Here is a 26753-nt window from a genome sequence, read left to right as displayed (position 1 = left end):
GAAGAGCCTCTGAAGAAGATCCTGCTAGGATTGAAACATCAGGCCCACTTACCCAAATGACACATTCTCTTACACAGGCTCTTTAGTGGATAAGCTAGCAGTTTGCCAACAGTTTTTATTTTATTTTGAGGGTAGTGAATGAATGGCAGAAGCTGCCAGCCCTGATAAAACACAGGATAAAACACAGTGTTTGAGACTCTAAAGTCTGAATCCTTCTTGAAGATAATGTATTTACTTCGTTCCGCGCTTACCTGTCTCCCCACAACCTTATCACCCTTATTCTACTGTGCCTAGCATGTCCTGGTAACCTTTTTAACAATGTGCGCCCTCTATGACCGGCTCCACCGGTCACCGCTCTTCCTTCTCATTCCACCATCCATAGTGTCTGGATCTTTATTTTTCTAGTGGATTTTTTCCATCAGAATTTGTCCGTTTCCTAGGATTGGAGATTTTTCCATCTCCTTCTTGAGAGAGACCTTAGAAGTTCTCTGTATCCCTCCTTTTCTCAATTCTCAGAAACTTTGAATCCTTCTTTAAGATTATGTTTTCATTTCATGAAGCTGATTTAATCCCAGTATTAAATCGTAGCATTTTCTTTTAAACTATAAATCTATTTTTTACCATATTTAAACTTTTGGAAGAATGAACGAATGCCAGGTAATTAATTTCACAGTTAAGTCGATAGGTTTTGTGACCGACGTAATGGTTATCAACAATCTAATTATTGTTATTATCTTCTTTGTTTTTCAAATTGAAGGATTGTTTTGCAGAAATGAGAAGGGTAACTTTAGCAAAATTCTCATTTTGTACAAGTTTATGGTCAGAGTAAACGTTTGAAATGAGGTAATTATAAAAAAGGGAAAAAAATAAAGAAAACACCATAAAATTTGGAAAATTAATTAGATGATGGTACAGTTTACCACGGCCTATGAAATATGCAGTAGTTTTGCAGGTCTTAGTGTACAGTCAGTAACGCCAATTGCTGTAGTGTGCAGCAATGATTTCCAACTTGTAGGTTCAAAATTAATATTGTAAGGTTCAACGTATGTCTTGTACTTGAAATAAGTTATCGTGTACCCCCTAAATTCCCATTTTATCTATTAGCATTTAACTTAATAAGAGTGCAGATAATGAAATGTGGACATTCATTGTGAACCAATTGGTATATGAATTCTTTAATTTTAATGTGAGGGAGGAAAAAAATAATAATGAAACCTCACATGTGGCATTTTTTGAGGCACGTTTATGCTATAAATTATGTTCATAATTTTGGTTGCACTGCATGAGCACTCGTAAATACTCGTTAAATATTTTGCGTGGGATCGATAAGGATAATTTGGATCAAAACAGCCCAGACTATCGATTCGTGCATCGTGAAATGTGAACATTAAGCGTCAATCATAGATCTGTCTTTTGTTGATATCGCTGTGTATAAAATTCAACTTGTATTTTCGTAGCTCTAAATGTCAAATTAACAAAAGTCTTGGATTTTTATCCTCCAATTATGCTTTATTAAAGTTTCATATATATATAATAATCATAATAAGTAATATTTATATAGGGCATAATCAGCAAAGCTGCTCATAGCGCTTTACAAATGTAAAACCTAAAAACAAATAGTAACAAAAACCAAAATATTAAATATATAGAACCAATAAAGCAAAAAATGTAAAAGCAACAATAAAAAAATTATAAAAAAAAAAAAACCTGTACTAAACGATACTAAAATGATAAAAAATTTAAATGAAAAAAAAGCCCAAAATGCAATTTAGTCCAAAATAAATTCAGAAGTACGTAAATAGTAAAATAGATTAAATCGTAGTCAATGTTTAAATATAAATAAGTATGAGAAACTAAAGTGTACTGTAGTAAGACAAATAATGTATAATCCTGAAACAGATAGTTATAAACGCCCAATACTAAACGATAATAAATAGAACCCTAAACGTAGTAAACAAAAAATAATAATATATGCATCAGTGTAGATATCTGTCAGTGTTAACATCCTTTTAGCCGAATCACTGTAGTGAGCATGTTAATGGAATATTGATGAAGTTTTGTTTTAAGTATTCATTCGATTCATGTCGGTCGAGTCAAAGTCTCGAAGTCTCGTGTCACAGAAACACGTGAAATACATTAGTCTGTCGTCGGGGAAGGGAAATTGCGCTCTGCAATAAATTGAGATATTGAAAATGGCAAAAAGAGATGGCCAATTCACAGAGTCACTGTGAATATCGCCTGAGATTTGACCCTGTGTATACCCTGCTGTGACTTGATCGCAAAAAGTGCCTTCAACCTGTAGAATTTTTTACTTTTATAGATCTCCTCACCTGGGAATATTTCCCAGAGAGATCAAAACTTCGAGTTCCATCAATTTTGCCCTCGGGTTAAAAGACCGTCAGCTCACGTACAGTAAGTAGGTTAAATGACAGGCCTGCCTGATTGTAATTGTGTCGTAGAGTTTTTCTTTTCCTTTACCGTTCTGAAGTGGCCATTAATGTTGGAGAGAATGACGACGACATTCTCTTCCCCGTGGAGATGTCACTGGTATGTTCGGAGCCATCCATCTATTAATGTGTAATACTGGCCTTGGGACAACTGCGTCTCTCGACGAACACCTCGGGTTTGATTTATAGGCACAGAGGCATTACGATGATGCGCTCCCTCCAAACGCACCAAAGCACTTGAAACACAACTGTCTGTCATGTTGTTTAAGTGCCCTCCATGCATGTATGTGCTGAAGACATACATGTGCTGAAGACCATGGTGTTCCTACTCTATGAACATTAACCTCTGTGGTCTTTCTTTATATAACCTGGAGGCAATGGTCATTGTGGCCCACAATTAGATTCTGAAGACCAATTTTCATCTTGGCCTTTTTTGTACAAGGAAGACTGGTCTTTATAGCAATTTTAATCCATAGTATTTCACCCTCGTGCAGGTTTTGAAGGCTTTATGCAGCCGACAAACAGACTAGAATTCTAGAAGCCAAATGGGACTGCATAATCCTTTTTGGTGTTTTTAATTGTAGAGGTCTATCAGGCTCTTTGGTCTGAGATAGCACTGTGAACCATCCATAGTGGATGAATGTTGCCTAAGATGTAGGCTTCAAGTTTAGAATATATATCTGTACGTTAGTAAGAAGTATCTGCAGAATGCACAGATTTCTTCTATATCTTACTCCAAATAATTCAACAAAGATATCAAAAAGTAAATTACTGGAATGATTAGTTTCTTTTTTACTTATAATTACCTGTTGATGTTGTTATTTTATGCTGTCTTTACCTTAATTTACAACATTGCAGCGTCCTCATTGTATTTCTTTATTCAACATTTTCTGTACGTACATCAGCAGGGCTTGACAATGGTAAATGTGTACGTACTTACCTTAAACCAAAGAAACAATGTCACCTGTGTGACTCCACAAACTCTGGAAAGTGATCAAAAAATTCCTGCATAAGAGAGTTGATGTTACCAATAAGACATTTGCATGTGCTCATGGATTGTCCTCAAATGATGATGATATTGCTAATGAATTCAATAGTTATTTTTCTTCAGTTGCTAGTGATTTAGCTAAAAAGCTTCATGCTGGCCAGCATACTCTGTTAAGTTATGTTAATAGTAATATTCCAAATTCTTTCGTTTTTTTCCCAACTAATGTTGAGGAGGTAAAATTAGCTATGTCTAAATTAAAAAATGGCAAGAGTCCTGGTTATGATAATATTACGAATGAAATTCTAAAGCATGTAGCTGATATTATTTCAATACCACTAACCCATATTATCAATTTGTCTTTTTCAAATGGAGTTTTTCCGTCAGAGCTGAAAATTGCGAAGGTAATTCCAATTTTTAAGTCTGGGGACCCGAAGCATTTCTCAAATTACAGACCAATATCTGTGTTACCTGTCATTTCTAAAATCATTGAACGTCTTGCATACGATAGACTTTATAAGTTTATTACAAAACATAAAATCCTATATACAAACCAATATGGTTTTCGCAATAAACATTCTACTTATATGGCTGCTTTAAGTCTCATAGATAAATTTCAAGAGGTTTGGACAATAGGCTCACTACTGCTGCCATATTCATTGATCTTTCTAAGGCTTTTGATACCATTGATCATCGTATCTTATTAAATAAATTGTTTGCCTATGGTGTTCGCGGTACCGCCCATAACTGGTTTAAAAGTTATCTGCATAATCGATGTAATTATGTACAGTTTAATAGTTCCCACTAGGATCGTATCCTATGTAATATTGGTGTACCGCAGGGTTCTATACTAGGACCCCTATTGTTTATTCTCTATATCAATGATATTTATAATTCATCTGTGAACTCAACTTTTATCTTGTTTGCTGACGATACCACAGTATTCCTACAAAATAAGAACTTACGTGATACTCTTGCTGAAGCTGCTTTCTCAAACATTTCTGACTGGCTCAGAACAAATAAACTTTCTCTTAATATTCTAAAAACAAAATTACTGATTTTTGATAACAAGGTCCAAGACTCTAGTAACATTAATGTTATACTGGATGGGCATCAAGTTGATGCTTCACCTCATGCTAAATTTGTAGGGATAACCATTGATGATAAGTTGACTTGGAAACAACACATCTCCAAGGTCAGCAAGAAGCTTTCTAAATCCAATGGTGTGATCAATAGACTAAAGAATTTTTTACCTAAGAAGTCACTTTTTACCCTGTATAATGCTCTTGTGCTTCCCCATCTCAACTATAGTCTTTTTGTCTGGGGCAATACACAGTCAACTCTACTTAACAGTTTATTTAAGTTACAGAAACGTGTTATCCGCAATATAAACCAGACTCATTACATCTCGCATACTGCTCCTCTCTCTATAGACTCCAATACATTAACTTTATATGATTTGTACAAGTACCAACTAGGGATATTTATGTACAAATTTCATCATGGTCTTCTCCCACCAGCTTTTAATAACTTTTATACTTGCAATTCTAGTTATCACACTTATAACACTCGTTCAATGAATATGCTACACCATCCTTACTCTAGAACTAGTCTTAACCATTCTCAAATTCGTAGCACAGGTGTACCCTTCTGGAATTCACTTAATCATGTCATTAAAATTTCTCCAACATTCCATACTTTTAAGCAAAAACTAAAACAATACCTATTGCATAGCAATCTATCTTAGTTGTACTTCCTGTTTTTTTTGTTCTCTTATGCTTCTTTTTCTTTTTATAAGATTTTGACTTTGTTGGGTTTTTTTGGGGGGGAGGGGGGACGGGGGTTGGTGGGGTGGGTGTTGTATTTTGCACTTTCTTTGTTACAAAGGGACCAGACCAGAAAAGTATCCGCTTATTTCTGGTTCCTCTACTTCCATCTCACATATATATTATTTCAATACTCTATATTTACTGTTTACTGTATTTGATACCATCTATATTCATCATAAATTGTTCAAAATGTAAATGTAAATAATGGAATGTAGAAATAAATTCAATTCAATTCAATTCAACATACATAACCACTAGACTTATCTTAGTGTAACGTATCCCTGTGGTTGTGAAAACAACATGTCGTCGGCCAACCTTTTATCCGATGGATACTTGCATAAAGAGTCATAAGTCAGTTATTAGAATATACATCCACTCTCATGAATGTTTTCCAGCAATTTCCAGCTCATATCGGGCACACCGACGAAGCTTGCATAATGAGATGGCACTTAAAGTTTCTTCTAGCGGTTAATATTCCATCCTCATTGACTCTTAATGAGGCTCGAATCTCCGGCACCTGCCCCAGGTGCGTCGTGGGACTCACGGCGTGAGAGTTAAACGTGAGTTGCCATGATGATGATTCTCCAGCGACTCTCGGTAATAAATACGAGGAGAGACTGCCTTGACGACGAAGATGGGTTTACTCTCCGTGTATCGGATGTCGTGAAAGGGACATGAATATAGTCACGACGATGGTAGATAGATCTCGCGATATCACAAGAGGTTTATAAGTCACTGTGATTGACAAATGTTATATCTCAAGTGGACAGTGTTAGTTGATTATTTATACCAAGTTGAATATTAAAGTGGTTTTTTGAATACTTAAAAAGCGTGCAAGCGAGGATATTATTATATTCAAATACATCCTGAATGTACTGTAAAGTGTCATATCGTTATTTTAAACGAGTGGTAAATTTTGTCGATTATACTCGTCTCGCTAACGTGAGCTAGATTTTGATTTTAAAAGGTTGAGAAGTTTTATGAGCCTTGAAGCAATATTTAAACCAGAGCTGTGGGAGGAATTTACTGCTCCAGATGCATATTTTTGTTACGATTGTCCTAATAGAGGACGATTAAAAATCTGTTGGCTTTTGATGTTGTTGTGTTTAATAGTTGAATGTGTCCTTGGTGGTGGGGGGGGAGGGGGAAGAATTTATACTGGGGTTATAACAATTGCTGTCTAGCAGCTTAAGAGGAAGATGATGTTCATTCTCACCATAACTTATTTGGTAACCTTTGACCCCCGATACTCACGTCTCGATGGGTAATTATCCCCATTTAATGGAGCTCGAGGTCACAAGTATTAAGACTCTTCAGCCTTTTAGCAATTTCTTTGGCATTTCGGGATAAGGGATGTCTCCAGCATCTCATCTTGTTTCCGTTGCGAGAGAGACAGGGAAAATACCACGATGGAATCAACCACTCGATCTTAATTCTGCTCTGTCGATCTGAGTACACAAAAGGTGTACATACATAGAAATATTGATTAAAACATGTCTTGATGACAGCACTAAAATGTCTATGTTTACATGATAGTAGCCATGCATGCATGATTACATGATAGTAGTCATGCATGCATGACAGTATCACATCACATAGCCGTGTGAAGGTTTGGTTTAATAGCAGTGCATCGAGTTTTCAAGTTTAAACCAAGTAAAATTAACCAACTGGCATAATAGACCTTTGATTACCTATCAAACTCAACCCCAAGATGTTGTGTCAATGTATTAAAATCGTTGGAAAAGATGTACTTCTGAATCAAGGGCCGCGAGCTATGTAGATTTATCACTGGACTCACATATCTGCTACGATGTATATTATTAAGTATAATATAATATAATAATATTTTATTATAAATAAACAGAAAATAATGAATGATAATATGGACAAATACAGTGCAATATTACTGACCCTCATTGATGGTACGTGTATCATTACCCACACATACTACCATGTACAGTAACTGACCCTCATTGATGGTAGGTGTATCATTATCCACACATATCATGTACAGTAACTGATCCTCATTGATGGTAGGCGTATCATTACCCACACATACTACTATTACCATGCATGTACAGTAACTGACCCTCATTGATGGTAGGTGTATCATTATCCACACATATCATGTACAGTAACTGATCCTCATTGATCGTAGGCGTATCATTACCCACACATACTACTGTACCATGCATGTACAGTAACTGACCCTCATTGATGGTACATGTATCATTACCCACACATACTACCATGTACAGTAACTGACCCTCAGTGATGGTAGGCGTATCATTACCCACACATACTACCATGTACAGTAACTGACCCTCAGTGATGGTAGCTGCATATCATTATCTACACATACTACTATCTAACACAGTGATTTACAGTATTGTCAGGTTTATAGTGTTGACTTTCCTCTATATTGCTGTATATATTTGTGTCATAGCATGTGATACAACTTTAATGACATGCAATTACCTCCAGTCAGACAGGCATTAAATTATACATCAAGCATGTATCGACACTGTTGCTCCCTGTTGTACATATACCTACTACACACATATTCATAGACCAGCTGGCATCTGAGTCTGTTATCTCTGCCACATGGTGATATTTCCTAGAATTCATTAAATTAAACAATCCATGTTGGTAATATCTCTGTCGTACGAACAATAAACTATAAATATGGATGAAGCAAACATTGAAGCAAACATTATTAACTTAATTGACAAACCTCAGACTGTTGACAGTTATTGAAATGAAATGACCTTTAAACCAAGAATGTTGATCTCTTTGACTGCAAAGTTATTCCAGGATTGTGCATTCCAAGGTGTACGATGTTGTAACCTGTTCAGGTGATTACATAACATATATTCATCTTCTTAAGATGAAGCACATGTGTTTCAGATATATCTTTCATATAGTTTCTTTACTGCATTGCACTGTGACATGGCAGTCATGTTTAATACCACAATTGCCTTCATCTAGCCTAGATGATAGTGTCAATTTGTGTTGATTTGGATATAGAGCACACTATCTGACATACCACTCAAATATCTTTCTGGTTATATAACACATTTGAGAATATTTCTCAAGCGATCCTTACTTTATCCAGATGAGGCCTGTCCTGCTCAATGAGGTGGTCTAATTGATTTAACAGTTGTTGATGACATGAAGGATGACCCCTGTCAGGGGAGGCAAATAGAAATACGTCAGGTTCATGCCTCTACACGGCATCAATTTATCTCATTTTTGACCGAAGAGAGGTTTGCACTTTGTAACATGTTAGTAGATAAACAATGTCATAGATTCACTTGTATATAACAGATGAAGTCAATAAAGGCTACTTCATCAGCAAATGGAAAGTTTACATAATGAATGAGGGCAGTGAATGCATATATGAAATAACTGGTCCCAGATAGTGGTTAGGTCTGGCAGCCTATCATGCATATCACCTAAGAACTGTCCAGTACATGTTAATTGTTAATTAACGAAGTGTACAAGGATATTGATGTTGTAGATCTCATGATTTAGTGTCTAGGTCTTGTAGCATGTCCTGCTGTCAAATAGTTGCTAATGTTGTTTGCATTCATGATACAATTGAGGCTAGGTTTTGCATCCTATCAGCTAAAACCTTAGTATAAGATCATGGTGGTACGTATTTGCACAAACCATCTCTACTGGTGTACGTACTGATGTTGTATATCTCATGATTTTGGGTCTAGGTCTACAGATAACTAAAATTTTAAATGAAAACCTCCCACATCCAACCAGACATTTTTCGGGAGGCCTGCTTTTTGGTCTTGCTCTTGGGGAGGGGGGAGACACATTGTAATCCTACATATTAACTGGTTATGTGTGACTATACACGGTCTTCATTGATACCCAGCCATCAAGCTCAATGTTGGATCCACTCTACATAAAGAAAAACATGAAATTATGTCACATTTATTGAAGTCACGTATTCTAAAGGTATTTTGTTTTGTCAACATGTCTTAAAAGCTACAGTAAACCTAGCTCTGCTTCAACTTTAGCATTGAAATAAAGTCTTGCGCTTATATCCTTAACAGACATTTATACCTCCGCAAATATGTTCTAAGCTGATCAAATCATGAAGGAGACAAGTTTTATAGTCGTCAAATCACATGGTTTGCATCGGCTGGGATGATTTATGAATAATACGGACATGTTTTCCATAGCCCCGATTCCAGAACCATGGAGAAAAATACATCTTCTGTTGACAGAAAGACCGTTAAACACCTACCAGATTTTTCCTCTCATATCTTTAGTGTTTTTGTAACACAGTATTTTACAAGGATTTTTCAAACAAGGTAAACATCACATCACTATTACTTAAATAAAAAAAGAAAACTTGGAAGATGCGAAACTTTGGCATTTATAGCACATTGTGTACATGTTCACATTGACTGCAGTTGTCATGACGACAGGAGCAATATTTACCCATCGAGCATCTCTAGGGAGTTTTTCTATTCATTAACCGGCATACACTGTGGGGATTGAGATTTGACATCCATCTGTTTTGTCACCGTGGAAGATGTCGAGATAGGTAGGTCGGCCGACATCTAGTCTCCCCATTTTGTGCTGATTTTATGACTGGCAAGAAAACCGCTCTAGTAAATGTGGGAAATTGTTGATGCTTTAATAAAGTACGATTTCAGGTATTAATCTGTAAATGTATCCCTAATTATAAACAGGAAACCTTGAACCTTCTTGTACTGTCAAATGTTTTATTTTTCCTCTTTTTTTCCTTTCCTTTTTCCAGATGAAACACAAAATTCAAATGAAACCAGCAGACCACGAAAAGAATGGTGAGTTTTATGATGAAAGATTTGATGAAACAGAATAACTTGATAGCTCAATTTAATACAAAAGGTGTAGAAATTGACATTTTATTTTGTCAAAATAAGGAAAACAAATGGGTAGGGAACATTATTGTACGTATCAGCCCCGAAAAAAAAAAAATTATAATAATTTTACAAATTTTGGTGCATTCATGTGGATTTATTTGTCAGGTAATTTTAATTGTATTCTGAGGGCTGTAATTAGAGCTGTGAGCCCAGATTCTGGATTGCCTCTTTCAAGTTACCAAGTTGTTTTTAGCATATTTAGACCAGTGAACGATGGTGTTTGCATGGGAAACCATGTGTGCTTACTGTACATATCTCCACTGCGCAACAACACTACCATGTACCTAAGTAGTGTTTGAACACTATTTCCCAGTCCATTTTTATCAGCTATAAGAGCACGTATGTAATCCTTCATATTATACTGAGTGCAAAGTGCCTGACTTAAAGGGTGTGAAGACTCGCACACAAAGAAACGTCTCATGCTGGTAATCTGACCCAGTTTCGAATGAGGTGTAACAGAAGTGTTAGACACCACCATCGATCCCAGAAAATGCACACACAGCTTGCTACCGTCGGTAATTAGACACTAGTGTACAGTCAGTACATGCAGCTACGGTCGATACCCACAACACTGTGTACATTGCAGCATGGACATCTCAGGTCTAGATAAAAGATAACAAGGTATCACGTTTCATTGCTGTCTGCATTTTGTAGCGACAATAAGAAAACGTCATTTGCGAGCAACAGAAAGTTAAACTTTTTCAGAGCGCCGCATGCGGTTTGGGACGAGTCTTCAATTCCTTTAGGACAACTAAGATGGCATTTGGGAGGGATGTACAAGCAGAGGTAAAATAGTAACACTATGACTACTGTATGCCCCCCTCCTAGGACTGGGTTAGTTGTTTGTTATATGAGGTGGTTTACTTTGCACCCTTCGATCATAACCCAAACCAAACCTAACCCTAACCACTACCAGTACTTTGCCACACAAGATGATGTAGGCAGGATGTTAAAACAGATGTAACAACAGCATCATGACAGAATTATAAGCACTGTACTATGGAACGCGAAAAGGACCACAACATATGATGATGTTAACGATGATCTAATTTTATTCGTTCATGTACTAAAAAGCTTACGATCTTGAACTAGAAATACACGATGATCTACTAAAAAACTAAGATGTACATCAAAACACATACGATGATGTCCAAAAAACGTAAGATGTACATCAAAACATATATACGATCATGTACTGAAAACTTGTGATGATGATGAAAAAGCGCAAGTTACAAAAAAGTGGCGTATGAATATCCATTATTGTCGTTTGAATATGCGTATATATCCATATATAAAGAATATAGGAATATCAAAGTTGGTACCGAAGCCCCGCCCCTAATGGTTCTTAATGAGTTTACACTGAATATTCATACTCGTATGCATACGCCACATATGAATATGCATACGCGTATGCAGACGCCACTTTTTTTTAAACATAACATTATTAGTACATGATCGTATTTGTTTTGATGTACATCGTACGTTTGTAGTACATAATCATATATGTTTAGAACATGATCGTAGATGTTTAGAACATGATCGTATACTTTAAGTACATGATCGTATATGTTTGGTACATGATCGTAAATTTTTAGTACATGATCGTGTATTCCTAGTACATGATCGTAAGTTTTCAGTACATGATCGTATAAAATTAGATCATCATTAACATCATCATATGTTGTGGTCCTTTTCGCGTTCCATACTGTACACCTTTGTCCATTCATCATGTGTTTTTGGATAAGATGAGCTGGGATGTTAGTCAGAGGTTAGTAGTTACACTATATTAACACTGTACACCCTCCCTTTAGATTCAATATCTGACCACTTCAGGACAAGGTACAAACTGTTAAAATATTTAGCAGGTCAAAGGACATACATTATGGAACTAAAACATACTACAGACTGCATGAGCTACATTCAACTACATGTAACTCTATAGCTTCCCTTACTGTGTAAGGAGGCAGCCTAGGCTTCCGGGTCTGGGTTATGATGCAGACTATCAACCACCTTTCATCTCAGTCCCGCAAAAGTCTCGCCCCAGTTTGCTCTTTGAATGATTCCCTTTATCATCAAATTTTCTCTGTACATTTCATTTATTTCTTTGATTGGAATTATTGCTGTACACCTCAGCAACATGTGAGTGAATTTAGCTAGTGCAATATAAGCCACTTAACCATTTAGACCAAGCTAATTCTTGGCAACTCATATCGAACAACAAAAGCAGCGGCCTTCACATATATCCGTCAATCTAATAATAATTAATTTTTCATATGTAGTCGTGACACGTTTTTCTGTCAATGATTTATGGAAATTGAGGAGAAATCGTGCCGAACGCTCAGATCCATCCAGTGTAATTTCTGACATTTGAATATTCATGGCACAGAAGAGGGTCAACTCCTATTTAAGCATACATGTTCTCTCCTAATGATATGGATCGAGGGCATCATTCTCAAATCCCGGTTTCCATTGGCAACTAATGGTGATGGTTTTTTAGCATCAGAGAGATAGAGAGAAGTAAAACCTTGTGATAATTTGTTTACATGTTCTTCTACTTATGTAGCAAAGAGAAGCAATGTTTACATTGGTTTGTCAGCTGCTAGAATTGTTCAAACAAGTGGGCAGGCTGCTTTCCAAGTGCAGTTTTTAAATGCAGGCAGGGTTTTGTGAATACTGCACTCGATTAAGAATCGCCTGTGACGTACCCACCGGCATCGGAAGATTGACTGTAACAGATATTAAAGGGAAACATAAGTCAAACGCACTTTTGCTACATAAGGATATGTTGAGTTTGATGGGTAATGGTGACCAGATATAGGAATTGTTGAGTTTGATGGGTAATGGTGACCAGATATAAGAATTGTAGAGTTTGATGGGTAATGGTGAGCAGAATGTGGTCATTTTACAGTGCCTTTGATCCAAGCTTGGCTCTTTGAGAACTCTAGGAGATGGTGGTATCAAAGTGTGACAGAGATAGCATTTGCAAGATACAGTGTATAACAATCTCTGAATGGTCAATTTACACAAACTATACACAGTGCCTCTTCAAACCTGCTTGTCGCATTTCTTATCTGGCATCTCACAATCTCTGTGGTAGAGTGGTTAACTTAGTGTCCCACAATGATTGATAGGCTATGAAAGGCTCACTACTTCATGATATAGTGTCCCACAATTACTGGCACTGTATACATAGTGGCCCACAATTACTGGCTACTAGAAAGACTCACTAGATCGAGACATAGTGTCCTACAGACTATAATTTAAGACTCACTAGATCATGATGTAGTGTCCCACCATCAGTGATATACTGTAGTTTATGAAAGACTCACCTGCTCATGACATAGTGTCCCACAATTACTGGCATATACATAGTGTCCCACAATTACTGGATATGAAAGACTCACTAGATCGAGACATAGTGTCCTACAGACTATAATTTAAGACTCACTAGATCATGATGTAGTGTCCCACCATCAGTGATATACTGTAGTTTATGAAAGACTCACCTGCTCATGACATAGTGTCCCACAATTACTGGCATATACATAGTGTCCCACAATTACTGGATATGAAAGACTCACTAGATCGAGACATAGTGTCCTACAGACTATAATTTAAGACTCACTAGATCATGATGTAGTGTCCCACCATTAGTGATATAGGCTATGAAAGACTCACCTGCTCATGACATAGTGTCCCACAATTACTGGCATCTACAAGATGCACTAGGTGAGAATTATTTCAATGAATTGCTGATGAGATAGTGTGTCATAGACTTAACAGCTCAAGAATTGCATCACGGAATAGTGTCGCTCAGTTCCTGACAGTCAAATAAATATATTGTGGTTCATAATAGTGTCCCATATATAGTTGCTGCTCAGCATTGAAGAATCACTACATTATGAAGTAGTGTCCCTCAATTTACGATTGGAATGACAAGAAATTGGAAGATATTGGCAATTATAACTTGAATGTATATTGAGACCAAAAACAATTTTTTTTTTTTTTTTCAAATGCTGCAAGCAACAAAATATAAAAGTGCTGTAGCATCATGGTGTGTACTGTATATACATGATGTGGTCGACCTAATAAAAATTGCAATGCTGTTTGTATAACTAGCATTGTGTGTCAGGGTTAGTATATAGCAACTGTAATGGGAAGCAGGTCTAGCATTTTTGCATTTATGTAAATGATCATGTCGTGCCATTTAGGGGGAAAAAAAGATAGAAGTCTTTTGGAAAGACAGAAAAATAAACATCTTTTTAGTACTATCGGAAGTTAAATTTACCATGTCAACCATATATAGTTGGGTAGCCCAGCGGATTTGTCGAAAAATAAAAAAAAAATTCTGTAATCGCGAATGAAATATGTGTCGTCATTCGCGGTTCATCGACTGTACTTTTACATCCCTGGATGTGTGCAGCAACTTTTATCTTTTATGCCCCGATCCATTTTTGATTGAGCCGAGACAAGAGATCTGCTCATATGTCTGCATATATATGAATGATATTCTCACTGTTTAATATCTGCTCCTCATTGAAGATATTCATTTCATTATCATGTACAAGGATCACTGTATATTTAGGTCAGTTTTAATGAATTTCTGATACGGTAAGCAAATCATTAAACTTTCATGAACAGTTGACAGAAGGTATAGGTCACCGCTTCACTGATCACATACTTGTGAAAAAAAGAAGGAAAAGAAAAAAGAAGAAAAAAAACCCCTCTTTTTTGGCTTTTATTTCAGACAGACTGCAGTAATATATTGCAAGATTAACTTCATTCTACAATTCTGCTGTTTAGCATGTGGTTGCATACAGTACTTTTACAGGCTATTTTGTCCATAGCTTTCATTAAACTTAAATTGCACAATGGAATCCTCTTACGTTAGAAATGTTAAAACACCGCACTGCCCCCCCCACTGCCTCCCCCATCCCCTCCCTCCCCTCCCCTCAAAAGAGTATAAAATATTTGTAAAGTGGCCTTAAATATTGAGACATGGTAAGAAGGGTATATATTCTATGTTGTATTTTTAGAAGCTGCATTGAATCATATATATACTGTATGTTGCATAATGGTAGTCCACAAATTACTAATGTGGAGGGGGGGGTCTCTAAATTCCTGAGTATTTAGCAAAAACGCTTTTGTGACTCAAGTCTTTTATTAAGATACAGGTATTAGAATATTAACCGGTATCATGCAAAACTGCAGATTTTATTATAGTTCTCCTATTTATTTAACATTATAAGATATCTGTGCATCAGTATATCGTCAAGGAGACGGTGCAATTGCATCTTTGAGGATGGCATGATCTCTGACGAAGAAACAAAAAACACTGCATATCTGTGCAGAGTGATTATAAAAGTGTCTCAGTATAGCTCAGCATGTAAACCATTAATAGCCATGATTAAGGTAAATCATATACAATGAACCTAGGATCCTGCAGTAGTGTCATAGAGGCCCCCATTGCTCTGCTATGGACTGTATCACTCCTCTCAGCCAGGCAATCAAACGAAACGTTTTTCATCCATCAACACATAAAATATTACCATCCTTCACACCTTTAGAAATGTCGCAATAACCTTTTGCCATATAGCCTTTTGATGTAAACAGCAATTAAGGCAAGTTCTATATATGTCGGTAGACTTCGTCGTCGGCTGTGATTGAGAGCGATTTGCCCATGGTGAATTTTAAGTCTTCTACACAATCGACATATTGAGTACTGTGTGTTGTATTGATACAGTACATATGTCACACCTTTACCTGGAAGCTCTTGCATCCCTGAGGTTGATAAAGTTAACAGCTAGCCTTTTTTATTCGTCTTGTAGAACCATCTTCATTAGCTCGACGACATAAGCAACAATGAGAAAATGCGATTAACCTATTAATGACCTCTGTTTTCGAAAACACTAGCATGTGCACTCGTGGAGCACATGCGACTCATCAAGTGGCGTTTTTTGGTAACTTTCATGACTTTTATGACAGCCGACACGAACAGTATGTTATTGACAGCAAATATCAGTGGCGCCATCCACTAGCCAAGAGCCCTCTCCTCTCCCGGTTTAAACTAATATACTCTACAATGGTAAGAGCCCGCCCACAAGGACTTCTCTTCGGCAATCGGGGGCGATGTTACGATCCTTCTTCAAACTTCAAACAAATCCAGGGTACCCTCACCGCGACACTCTCCCCGACAGCTGCTAAAACATTGGTTATTATGGCAGGTGGGGTTAGCAGGTCTAGACATCAGACACGGATCGCAAACAAGTTAGGTAGACACATCTTTGACTTCATGTGCAGTGCTCTTGCTAATCTTGCCGTTTGGTTTATATACGTTCGATGCGATATGATGTTTGGGTACGGGTCGTTAGTTCAAGTTCAGAGAATGATCGCAAAGAAAAGAAGTTTGTTTACACGGAGTGACATCACGATGAGAGCAGGTGTTAATTGTTTGAATGTCTGAATCGGAATATATTGACCGAATGCTGTGTTATAGACCTTTTATCATGTCGCTGAATGCATGAGATACATACTTGTACAGACATATGTCCACTGACGTAATTAGAATGACAATGAGTTTTTTCAATTTTAATAATAATAATTATAAATGAGACTAGCGCCAAATCAGAATTCAAAAGTCACTGCTCAAGGCGCGTTACAAAGAAAGCAGATTAACTTACAAAAGAACAAGTGAAAAGATGGGTCTTTTAAGTAAACTTTTGAATGTAGAAAGTTTAGAGGCATGTTCGAATGTGATCTGGTAACTTGTTCCAGAGATAAGAGCCAGAGTATTCAAAGCTTCTGTAACCATAGGTCTTCAAGAGTGGTTAAGGAACAGTTAAATACAGTTTGTTGGAGGAACGAAGTATATGGAATGAGAAGTATATGTTTTGCTCATGAATTTAATACCGTACTATCGGAGGAGAAATAGGCAGTGTTTGGTGATACCAAACTTTGTGACTACTTCTGGTGTTTGATTGTGTATGAAATATTAGAAATAAATAATTCCCTCTAAATTGTTACCGAAAAATATGCTTAGAAATAAAATAATATCAAAATGAACCATTTGAATATTCATGTATTATTTGAATATACATTTTATTATTAAATTATATTCATTTGAATATTGACGTTTTGTTTACATGCAAATTAAAGATACGCTCTGTGATACAGAAGAGGGAAAAACAATGAAAGAAAGTTTAATTTGACGAACTTTTAATTATCAGAGGAAGTAAGAATCTATATCCTCTGTATTCCAAGCTCGGAGCATGTTGATGGACTTTCATTGTCTCGGGCTCAACTGACACACTTTCACTTTTGATAAATATGCAGTAAAATTTGTTGTTAGCCTGTAAGTTGCTTCACAGGGAAACATTTTAATAGAGGTCGAAACTCCTCCTCCACCACCCCTCCCCCTCCCACCCATCGCCCTCCCACCAATCAACATCCACAGTTTCTTGGACACGGCATTCCCAATTTTCTAACAAACAAAGTTTCAGTACCCTTAGTGTTGAGTCAAAAATGAGTAGTTGTTAACTTTTGTACAAAATGTTAAGGAATGAATTCTCATGAATTTTGGCGATGTGAGCACCGTGCAACTTGTCTGAATTATTCCGCCACCATATTAAAAAGGTCGTCAAAATTGCTGCCTTTTTAATTCCCGTCGATATCGAGATGGAAGAAATTCGAAGGCAAAATTGAGAGTTTGCATGAAGGCGGGAAAGGTCGACCAACGATGCGAAGAGCTTCCGAAAGAGATGAATGGATGATATTTCCGTATTTACCCCTTTCTGGCAGAATCAGGATTCATTGACCCATTGGCTTTCAGCTTCCCTCTAGAGCATCCCCGCTGCCTCTCACGGTTCGGCGAGAGTAGTCCCATCAATAACAGGAGACTCTGAAAGTGTCAGTTTTCACCGACGTTGCCTTTCTCTTCTGCCTGAGAGGATGTGTATCCTACATATCGCTGCTGTAATGTCTTCTTCCTCGGCTGATCTGTCTTGTCAGATCGCCCTGGCGACCGTCGTCGTAGTACCCGGTGCATGCATGACGGCATCATCTCGAGGCACCTCACAGATATATGTAGTATATAGGATTGCAAATCACTCCACACCATAAACCCTGGTTTGGACGTGAATGTATTAGACAGTACTGGCAAAAATATATCTTCAACACTGAGCACTATACCTTACCTTATATAGTTTGAATTTTTTCTGTTTTTTTTTTAAGTGAAAGTCATATTTTGGAGATTAAAGATATAAAAAGTTGATTACCCCCCCCCCCCCCCCTACTGTGTTTGTTGACATGCATTAATGAACTTTGAATGAGAGGTGTTCATACTTGTATCAGTGGTAGCCAAATAGCTATATAATTTGATTATATGTTCTCCCCGTGCCACAAAAGGAAAAACTCTTTGAATTTTGTTACCAATTTTTACTAATTTCAGCCACTTTTTACGCCTTTATATTTCATTCCTTCCACTTCTTTTTGTGAGTACTAGAAATGGCTATAATTACGATTTCCGAACCAATTTTTTCACCCTTAAACCTAGCCTTATATCACATGTATGCACAACAAACATAAAAACAGTTGGAAAGTTTCCCCTTTTTTTTTTACTTTATCCTGTCACCATCATTCAATACAAAATTACATCTTTATCATCTATAGTCAAGCAGTTATGACCTACATATTAATAAACGTGGGATATGTCGGAGTAGAAAATTGACCAAAGGCAAACACAAAAAAAAGCAAAACCCTGCTTGAATTGACACCACTGACTTAATTACATCACAATTGTGGGTGACCTTTACTTTTGCATAGTATGGTTTATTATATGTACTATAGCCTATGTGGCCTACACAATATGCACGAATTACATTACATTGTCTATTATACCTAAACACACTGCAAAGACATTGCACCCGGGAGGTATGTACAGTATGTATATGTATGTATATTGCACTATACAGCATGGCAGTTAATAACGATTACAGTTCTCTTTGTGCTTTATTAATGGTCGCCATGGATATCTCCATGGTAACCTATACAGGGCGGTATAATTTGCAGACCCCGGTATATGGTTAGGGTAAAGTATGAATGGTGGATGACATTGATTAAATTATTACAGATATAAGTTGGTGGGTAATAAATAATATTTCTTGTACAGTACAGTTTGTTAAATTCCTGTGAGTGGAACATTTTCAATGTCATCGAAATTGAAAAGAAAAGCCGTAACAGTACTTAGTACGTCATGTATGTTAATCGACCAAAATGAATTAACGAATGCTCAATAATGTTGAGATATGTGTGAGACAGTCTACTCAGGTTTTATTCAAAACAAAAACTAACAATTAACGAATGTATGTGTCACAGTCTGCCAGGTTCCATTCACCGAATATTTATGATCACTAATTCATATGGTTCTTTTCAAATTCAGTTCAACTCCCTAATTAATCGATGTATACATTTCAAAACCTCAAAACGCAAACCTGAACAGTGATCGCTACATTGTGTGCATTATTTCTTTAAGACACATTCATGACTAGACTTGCAATAAAGGAATTCCACTGTCATGGGATTTTTGTATCACTATAGCAACGGAAATGTGGCAAAGTGAACAATACATAAAGGCGCCTTTAAATGGGAGACGTACAGTACGTACAGTATGTGCTGCTCTGAGGTTTAAGTTAGGCCTCCAGTGGCAAAGGACTAGCTGTTAGGGAACTGCAGCCTGAGCTGTATATATATGTATGTGACAGCTAGCCTAGCTATTATACATTAATGTGTATCTTATACCGTAAAGCATCATTAACGTTTTATAATCTGCACGCTGAAACACTTCAATCAAAATTTTGTTATTTGCTTTGTTATGTATCTAGAACAAAAGTAGACTGTATCTAGGCAAGAGAATGAACAAGTGCAATTGTGATGACAATGTTTGATCAGATTAATAATTAATGACACAATTAATGATAAGTAATTGTGCAAGATCGATGCTTTAAATATTCATGAAGTTCATCGTAGTGACAGATTGCCAAGCAACGTTGGTTATAGTTGTCATTACAGCACAGTTGGCAAGTATTAACTTTATTATCATTTACTATCTTTTATATTATGCTTTGTGTTTCCTTCAGTCATTCCTTTCCCTGCCCATCTTCCCTCCTCCCCCTCTTAAGCCCCCCCTCTCCAACCCCTTCTCCTCTCCCAAACCCCTCTCCTCTCCCAACACCTTGTAAAAGCGATTTTGGCCCACAGCTGCTGTAACAGTCATTTTGATACTCTAAAGCAAATTGTGTTGTTTAACATATATATGCCAGCGATATAAGCCACATATATGCAGACTCATGACATGACAATTGTCAAGAGGTAATTTAACAATCCATCTTTTTCTAGAGGCCCCCAATCCACATCAAGGATGTCTAACCCGAACAGACACATTTATAAACAATGTCAAAACGAGGCAAGTCAGAATTAATTTGTCACTGTTTAGTAAACAGGGTGTGTTTAAGAGCTCTTAACCTAGTCCAGATGCTCTTGATCATGATCGATAGACCTGCCGTGGAAATGCTTTAAAAATGAGAGGTTTGACATAAACCTCACCAGTGCTGTGTACGTTAAAGGAAACCTGTTATCGAGATCTAGTGAGGAAAAATAAAAATTGCAAATTTAATCATGTTTGGCTGCAACTTTTTTAATATTCTAACCACATCATGTAATATTTGATTAAACAGATGTTAGGTCTACTGTAGGTTAAACCTTGTTTCTTGTGTATTCAAATATAACTTGTAAATTATCAGGGGTATAAAATAATATGGCAGCTGTTAATAAAATTGTGTTTGTCTGCAACTTTTCAATATTCTGACCAAATCATGTAATATTTGATTAAATAGATCTAGGTTTTAAGGTCTAGGTTAAACTTGTTTCCTTTGTAGTAAATACAACCTCTAAATTATCAAGGTATAATTATAAAATGGCTGTAATATTATTATTACAGTATTTTATTTCATAAATTTGTGTTTGGGTGCAACTTTTCAATATTCTGACCAAATCATGTAATATTTGCTTTTATGTTTTGATGGTTACCTTGTTTCATGTGGGTTTAAGTTAGGCACGCCTGGATTTTATGTTCAAGAGCAACAAAAAGGAAGTTGTATTCAATTGTTTGGCTGTACCTTTTCAATATTCTGACCAACTCATGTAAAATATTTGGTTAAAAAGATGTCATTGTTTTATTTATAGTAAAGTTATCTTGTCATCAAGGGTAGCATATCTACTGTAGTAGTTGATGATGCAACAAGTACGGGGGTTTGGTTTAACTATTCCATATAATTTGACCAAACCATGTCATTTATATCCTCAAATAACTGGATACCCCCTTGATCTGACTTCACCATCAAGATGGTAGTAAACATATAGCTTCTCAAGTTCGCATATACTCAGACTTAGCATTTAAGGGATTGTTAAATTCTTTTCACTTGATTGTAGCAAATTTTGTGTCCCACAAATTAAGCACAATGGTTTTCTCACTGTTAGTTTGGTTAGTTTGCAATTAAGCGTTTAAATTTGTGTATAAATTCATGATATTTGTTGATATTATGGTGATACATATATGGCCATACCATGATGGTTTACAAATTTGGTCTTAACCTTACCCTGTTATAGTGGGTACGGTACAGCCAAAGTGTTTTTTTAGTTTAATTCAGATACAGTATACCCTTAAATTTCTAGACTTTTACCAGGACCTACATTGTGTTTATAATTTCATATTAATATCTTTTTGAATTTTCATAATGGAACATTTCTTTTTTGCTTGGATGTCTTCTCTTCCATGCCGTGAGTTGTTTATGTTTGGTCTCATTATTTGGTAGCCAATTAAAACCTACAGAGAATGCGACTAAACTTGTTAGACCGGCGAACGTTGCACATTTTAATAAAATGACGCAAAAGGTGACAAAGAACGGAAAATAATTCTCATTATATATACCAAAATTTAAGATTGCATTCGCACATAAAATTCCCCCCCTGGATCGAGTTAAAAGGAATACATATTTTCTTTTAATTGTCTCTGTATATATATATATTAAAACCTATTTACTTTTAATAGGTTTAATTATTTATCAACATTGAAGAGATCATGATCTGGTAAACTTTGTGACATATCTGGAGTAAAGTGTGCTATGTTGGATTATCTCTTTAAGACAGTTACACGCTGTCTGTACGCTGTGTAGTATAATATATACCATGAATCATCATTTCCTATGTCTGGTCTTTGTCTTCATCACCCTTGCTAGATCAGAGAGTAATTTCTGTGTTCAAGCACGGCAGCTGGGCAAAGAAACCGACAAAAATTGGAGCAGAGAGAAAAAAAAATTAACAGATTTCTCGATCTTGACACCTGCAACATGTCTTCGTATCATCCAAGTTGTGAAAATTGTCAATTTAGTTTTCTCGAGATACTCGTTGATAGCTAGATAGATAGTTAAGCTACTGGTGATAAGACATTAGAATGTATACATGTACCCATTTGTTACTTTATAGTCAATTTGTCACATTAAATTATAGCTTAAATTATTTGACACAATTCTTTAAAGTTCTGGTAGGTGTACGTCGAAGTGAAAGAAATTTAAGATCATCAGGACTTTGGGTTATCGGAGAGGGGCATAGCTAGATTATTTCTTTTGGGGTGGGCGGGAAGGGGGGGAATGCTCTTCTTAGGGCACAAGCAGAAGTTATTTTCTAAAGAAAACGCAGTTCTTTGACAATTTCTGGAGAGCCAAGCTAGTCAAAGTTTTACGGGCATGGCCCTCCCCACCCCCACCCCCACCTTCACCCCACCCCACCCAACCACCACCACCATCAATAAAGCAGTTTCAGGATGAATCCATATATCATGGTCTCACTTTTACTTTATCTGAAACGAAAGTTAACAATATGTTAAATAGTAAATCATAATTTTATGATACCATATTTTTTGAAGTAATTTGGCTTGTTTTATTTGCAGGCTGTTGTATGAGAATATGATTACAAATATAAATCTGATTTGGGTTGTCTGTTTTCTCTAGATGGAAAATCCCAACATTTCATTTTGTCCAACATAGATCTTGTATAGATAGATATATATAGATGTATAGATCAAGATGTATAGATACATAGATATATAGATGTACCATATAGTGGCATGCGCGCCTGTCGCATAAAGCTGTATAAATATTGCGTACATTCGTTAATTAAATGTCTGTTCGGATTATTGCACCTTATAATGTAACCATTCCCGTCACAGTTTCATATTGTATCTATAGCCTTGTTTTACATTGCTCGTGCAAACACATTCACTTCCAAACTATAAATGAAGGGATGCGTGTAACCTCCTTGACATCTGCCGTCAAATATATGTATATGTCCATAGATATAGTCACCATGTTGGTTGATATGTGTAGCTACAGTAGCACAAGTTTTCAAAGTTAAAACTGTTACATGGAAATTTTGACACCATTTGACACCTGGACTAAAACTTTTTCAGTCTTCCCTTTATCCACAAGCAGTCTGTGAGTAATTGTATAAATTGTAAATTGTAAATGTGTAAACATTGTTAAAGGTGTGATAAGCAATTCCATCCCCTCATAGCACCAACAGGATTTTTGTATTGGCTGTGTTGCATCAAGGACATCTTTTTCTTCTTCACTTAGTCTTTGATATAAATGGCAAAGCTGCCACACGTCCTTTCCTCAGGTAATAAGATGATGCCTTTTCACTCCCGGGATCCATATGTATTGATAATATCAATAAAATTGATGAATGTTTTAAATTTTGCAGTGCTATTAAAAGTAGCTTGACTTTCAGCGTAGGTGACGAGTACTTTTTACGGCTACCGTACAAAAAGTGTCTAAATTAGGTTTTTTTTTTCTTATGATTATTGTTGAACTTTTTGTAATCAATTGCCTATTTTTTGTTCTTTCTTTGATTTTGTCTCACAGCTGAGGAAAGAAAGTTATTTGTCGGTATGCTAAACAAGAAATTCTCCGAAGACGACGTCAGGGTGATGTTTGCGGCGTACGGAACGATAGAATCTTGTACAGTCTTAAGAGATTCAGATAACAATAGCAAAGGTAAGTGAAGGGAGCGAGCATTTGTGCTGAGGGGTGGTGATTGTGGGGGTAGGGAGGGGTGTGGGGCGGGGGAAGGAAGGAGGCGGAGCAGGGTGGAGATGGAGCAGGATTGCACAGATGCCGAGTCTTGGAATGGGTGTTAATTTATCATTTATTTGTACCTATAGATCGATTAGTGAAGGGGAGGGGTGGTGGTTGGTGGAAGAAGTTTGATTTAGGCCTTAGACAAATTTCGTAAAAAGTTCTAGAATGTTAAACCATCAGTTATTTCTTCTTGTGGCAGGGATGGGGCCAGTACAATAGTTTTTACAGTCATTTTGCCTACTATAGGTTATAGGTCTGTTTCTTTCACACACAAAAAAAATCAGTTGAAACAAATGTGGGCCTCATGCATGTAGACTGATGCAGAATACTTGTAACACTTTCTTTATGGTCATATGAATTCAATTTTACTACCATGGGAATCCCTTGAGCAGTTTCTGATTTGATTTATGTTTTTTTGTTTTTGTTTTTTTGGATGGGAGGAATTATGTTCATGTTTTGTTCTTTTCAGGTTGTGCCTTTGTGCAGTTCACACACAAATTTATGGCTCAAAATGCAATTAAAGAGCTTCATCAGTCCACGATAATGGAGGTGAGCGATGTAAATAAAACCTTTAATTTTTATTGATATTAAGCATTAATGACGTTTGTCACTTCGTATCTCTGCAGATATATAATGTACATGTTGCCCCCCTTAATTTATAATAAGCATTTCACATTTTGACACATTTTTGATAACTTCCTATTTTTAGCTCATTTCTAAAGGTGATACTGGGTATTAATGTGATTTGCTGCAAGATTTTAAGAATTGGGGTTTATGGGTTCAAAAAAGGTGGCAAGACTTGGCTCTTCCAGAATGGGGACACTTTTGATTTGGTGATTTAAAGGTTTCCATGTAGCAAGTGACGTACTCATTAATGACGATGTTTTCTCGTTCTGTGGAGAGAATGGAACGACAGGCTTTGAAGTGACTGATTAGTTGTCTGATGTTTGGATGCTTTTTGGTATTAAGAAACTAGAAAAAAGAAAAGAAACAGACTTTTTATTTAGAAATAAATTGAAAAATTTTAACTTGACTAAAGCGCTGTTATCAGTCAAGGTTGTAGGTGGTTCTATTCCACATTTTAAAATTGTCAGAAATAGCTATGTTAACATCTGAGGCCTGTCATAAAAAGTGACTGAAATACTCAGTCTAACACACAGGTCATCGCTTGACAGTTCCTGAGATGCAACATTTAACTCAAATATAGGAAAACCGTACAGACTTTCAGACAAAAATTATTATCCTAACACACTGCAGCATATGAAAACTGGAGCCTATACCGCAATTTTTGCAAAGTTCTGTGATATTTTTTTTATCCCAGGCTCATCCCTGGACTTTGATGACCTCAAATAACATGTCAACGAATCGTAACGATTAGTTTAACAATTTGTCAGACAGTGTTGAATACCATACAGTAGCACTGTAGCTGCTATTGTTAATATCAAATTTGTTTTGTGTATAGTTATCGATTCTCAAGAAAGAGATATTTATCTCTTAAATGCTCCTTAAATGGCTTAACTCTTTGATTAGTCCGATCCGCGCTGATCTTCCTGGGGCTACTGTCCCTGTTTCAAAGTCTTGTAATCATTCGATGACGAGTAAACTTGTGTAAGCGTATACCGCTCCAGTGTATTACACCAGGATTGCATAAACTCCCCAAGTATTTATTCCTTATTGATGGAGATTTACAGACAGGTGGGTGGGCAACCCACCATCTTTGGAAGACGAGCCTCATGCATAATATTTTAACTATCAGTATTTTATCCTGCGCGGGCTGAGGCGGTGGTGGGTAGAGTTTAAGATTAAGTGTGAAAAGAATTAGCACCCACATATAATGGAATAGTCTAAAGACTCGAGAAGCAGTGGGGCATATTGTATTACTCCTCTGTGAAAACGCCTTGTCACCTTCCCTCTCTTGATGAGATTTAAACAAAAAAAAAGTGACCTGCATTTTGCTCAGGTGACGGTCAGGTTTGGGTTTGAGAAATCAAGACATCAGTATAGGAAGTATCACAAGCAAACTAAAAAGTGGGAAAGGACAAAAAGGAGATTGGAGGGGGTGGGGATTGGGGGTTTGAGGGGGGTGGGGATTGGGAGGTGAGGGATTTGGGGGATGGGGATGGTGGGTGGGGATTTCTGAAGCTCTCATAGATGTGTTTATAACGAGAAATGAAACCAAATTTTAGTAGTGGTGTTGCTTTCTATCTTAAAATATAAACTTAAAAAATAGTAATTTTTATTGATGGTAGGATCTTACTCTCAATTCATCTCTCTTGTTGGGTTCGATACCTTTACTTGACCTCTTGTAAAGCATTTAGCCTTTGATGTGTGTGTGTGTGTTGAGTGCAAAATGTATGACATTATGTGTGATTATG

The 26753-nt window shown here is 36.6% G+C and overlaps 1 protein-coding gene across 16 annotated transcripts in view; it reads left to right on the top strand.

Annotated features, from left to right (window-relative positions):
* The window catches only part of LOC139969451 (CUGBP Elav-like family member 1), a 195688-nt gene that overhangs the window by 104998 nt on the left and 63937 nt on the right, over window positions 1-26753 (top strand). For 12 of the 16 annotated variants that reach the window (XM_071974462.1, XM_071974471.1, XM_071974538.1 and 9 more), the window contains 3 exons: window positions 10045-10090; window positions 24163-24294; window positions 24848-24936. In XM_071974462.1, the coding sequence (XP_071830563.1) occupies window positions 10045-10090; window positions 24163-24294; window positions 24848-24936 (267 nt within the window). The remainder of the gene's footprint in view (window positions 1-10044; window positions 10091-24162; window positions 24295-24847; window positions 24937-26753) is intronic. The other 4 variants (XM_071974504.1, XM_071974478.1, XM_071974521.1 and 1 more) reach the window with 1 other exon arrangement.

Source organism: Apostichopus japonicus, chromosome 1 (genome assembly GCF_037975245.1).
Source record: "Apostichopus japonicus isolate 1M-3 chromosome 1, ASM3797524v1, whole genome shotgun sequence".
Taxonomy (NCBI): Eukaryota; Metazoa; Echinodermata; class Holothuroidea; order Aspidochirotida; family Stichopodidae; genus Apostichopus; species Apostichopus japonicus.
Note: the sequence above shows the minus strand (reverse complement) of the source record. Positions and strands in the feature narration are given on the sequence as shown.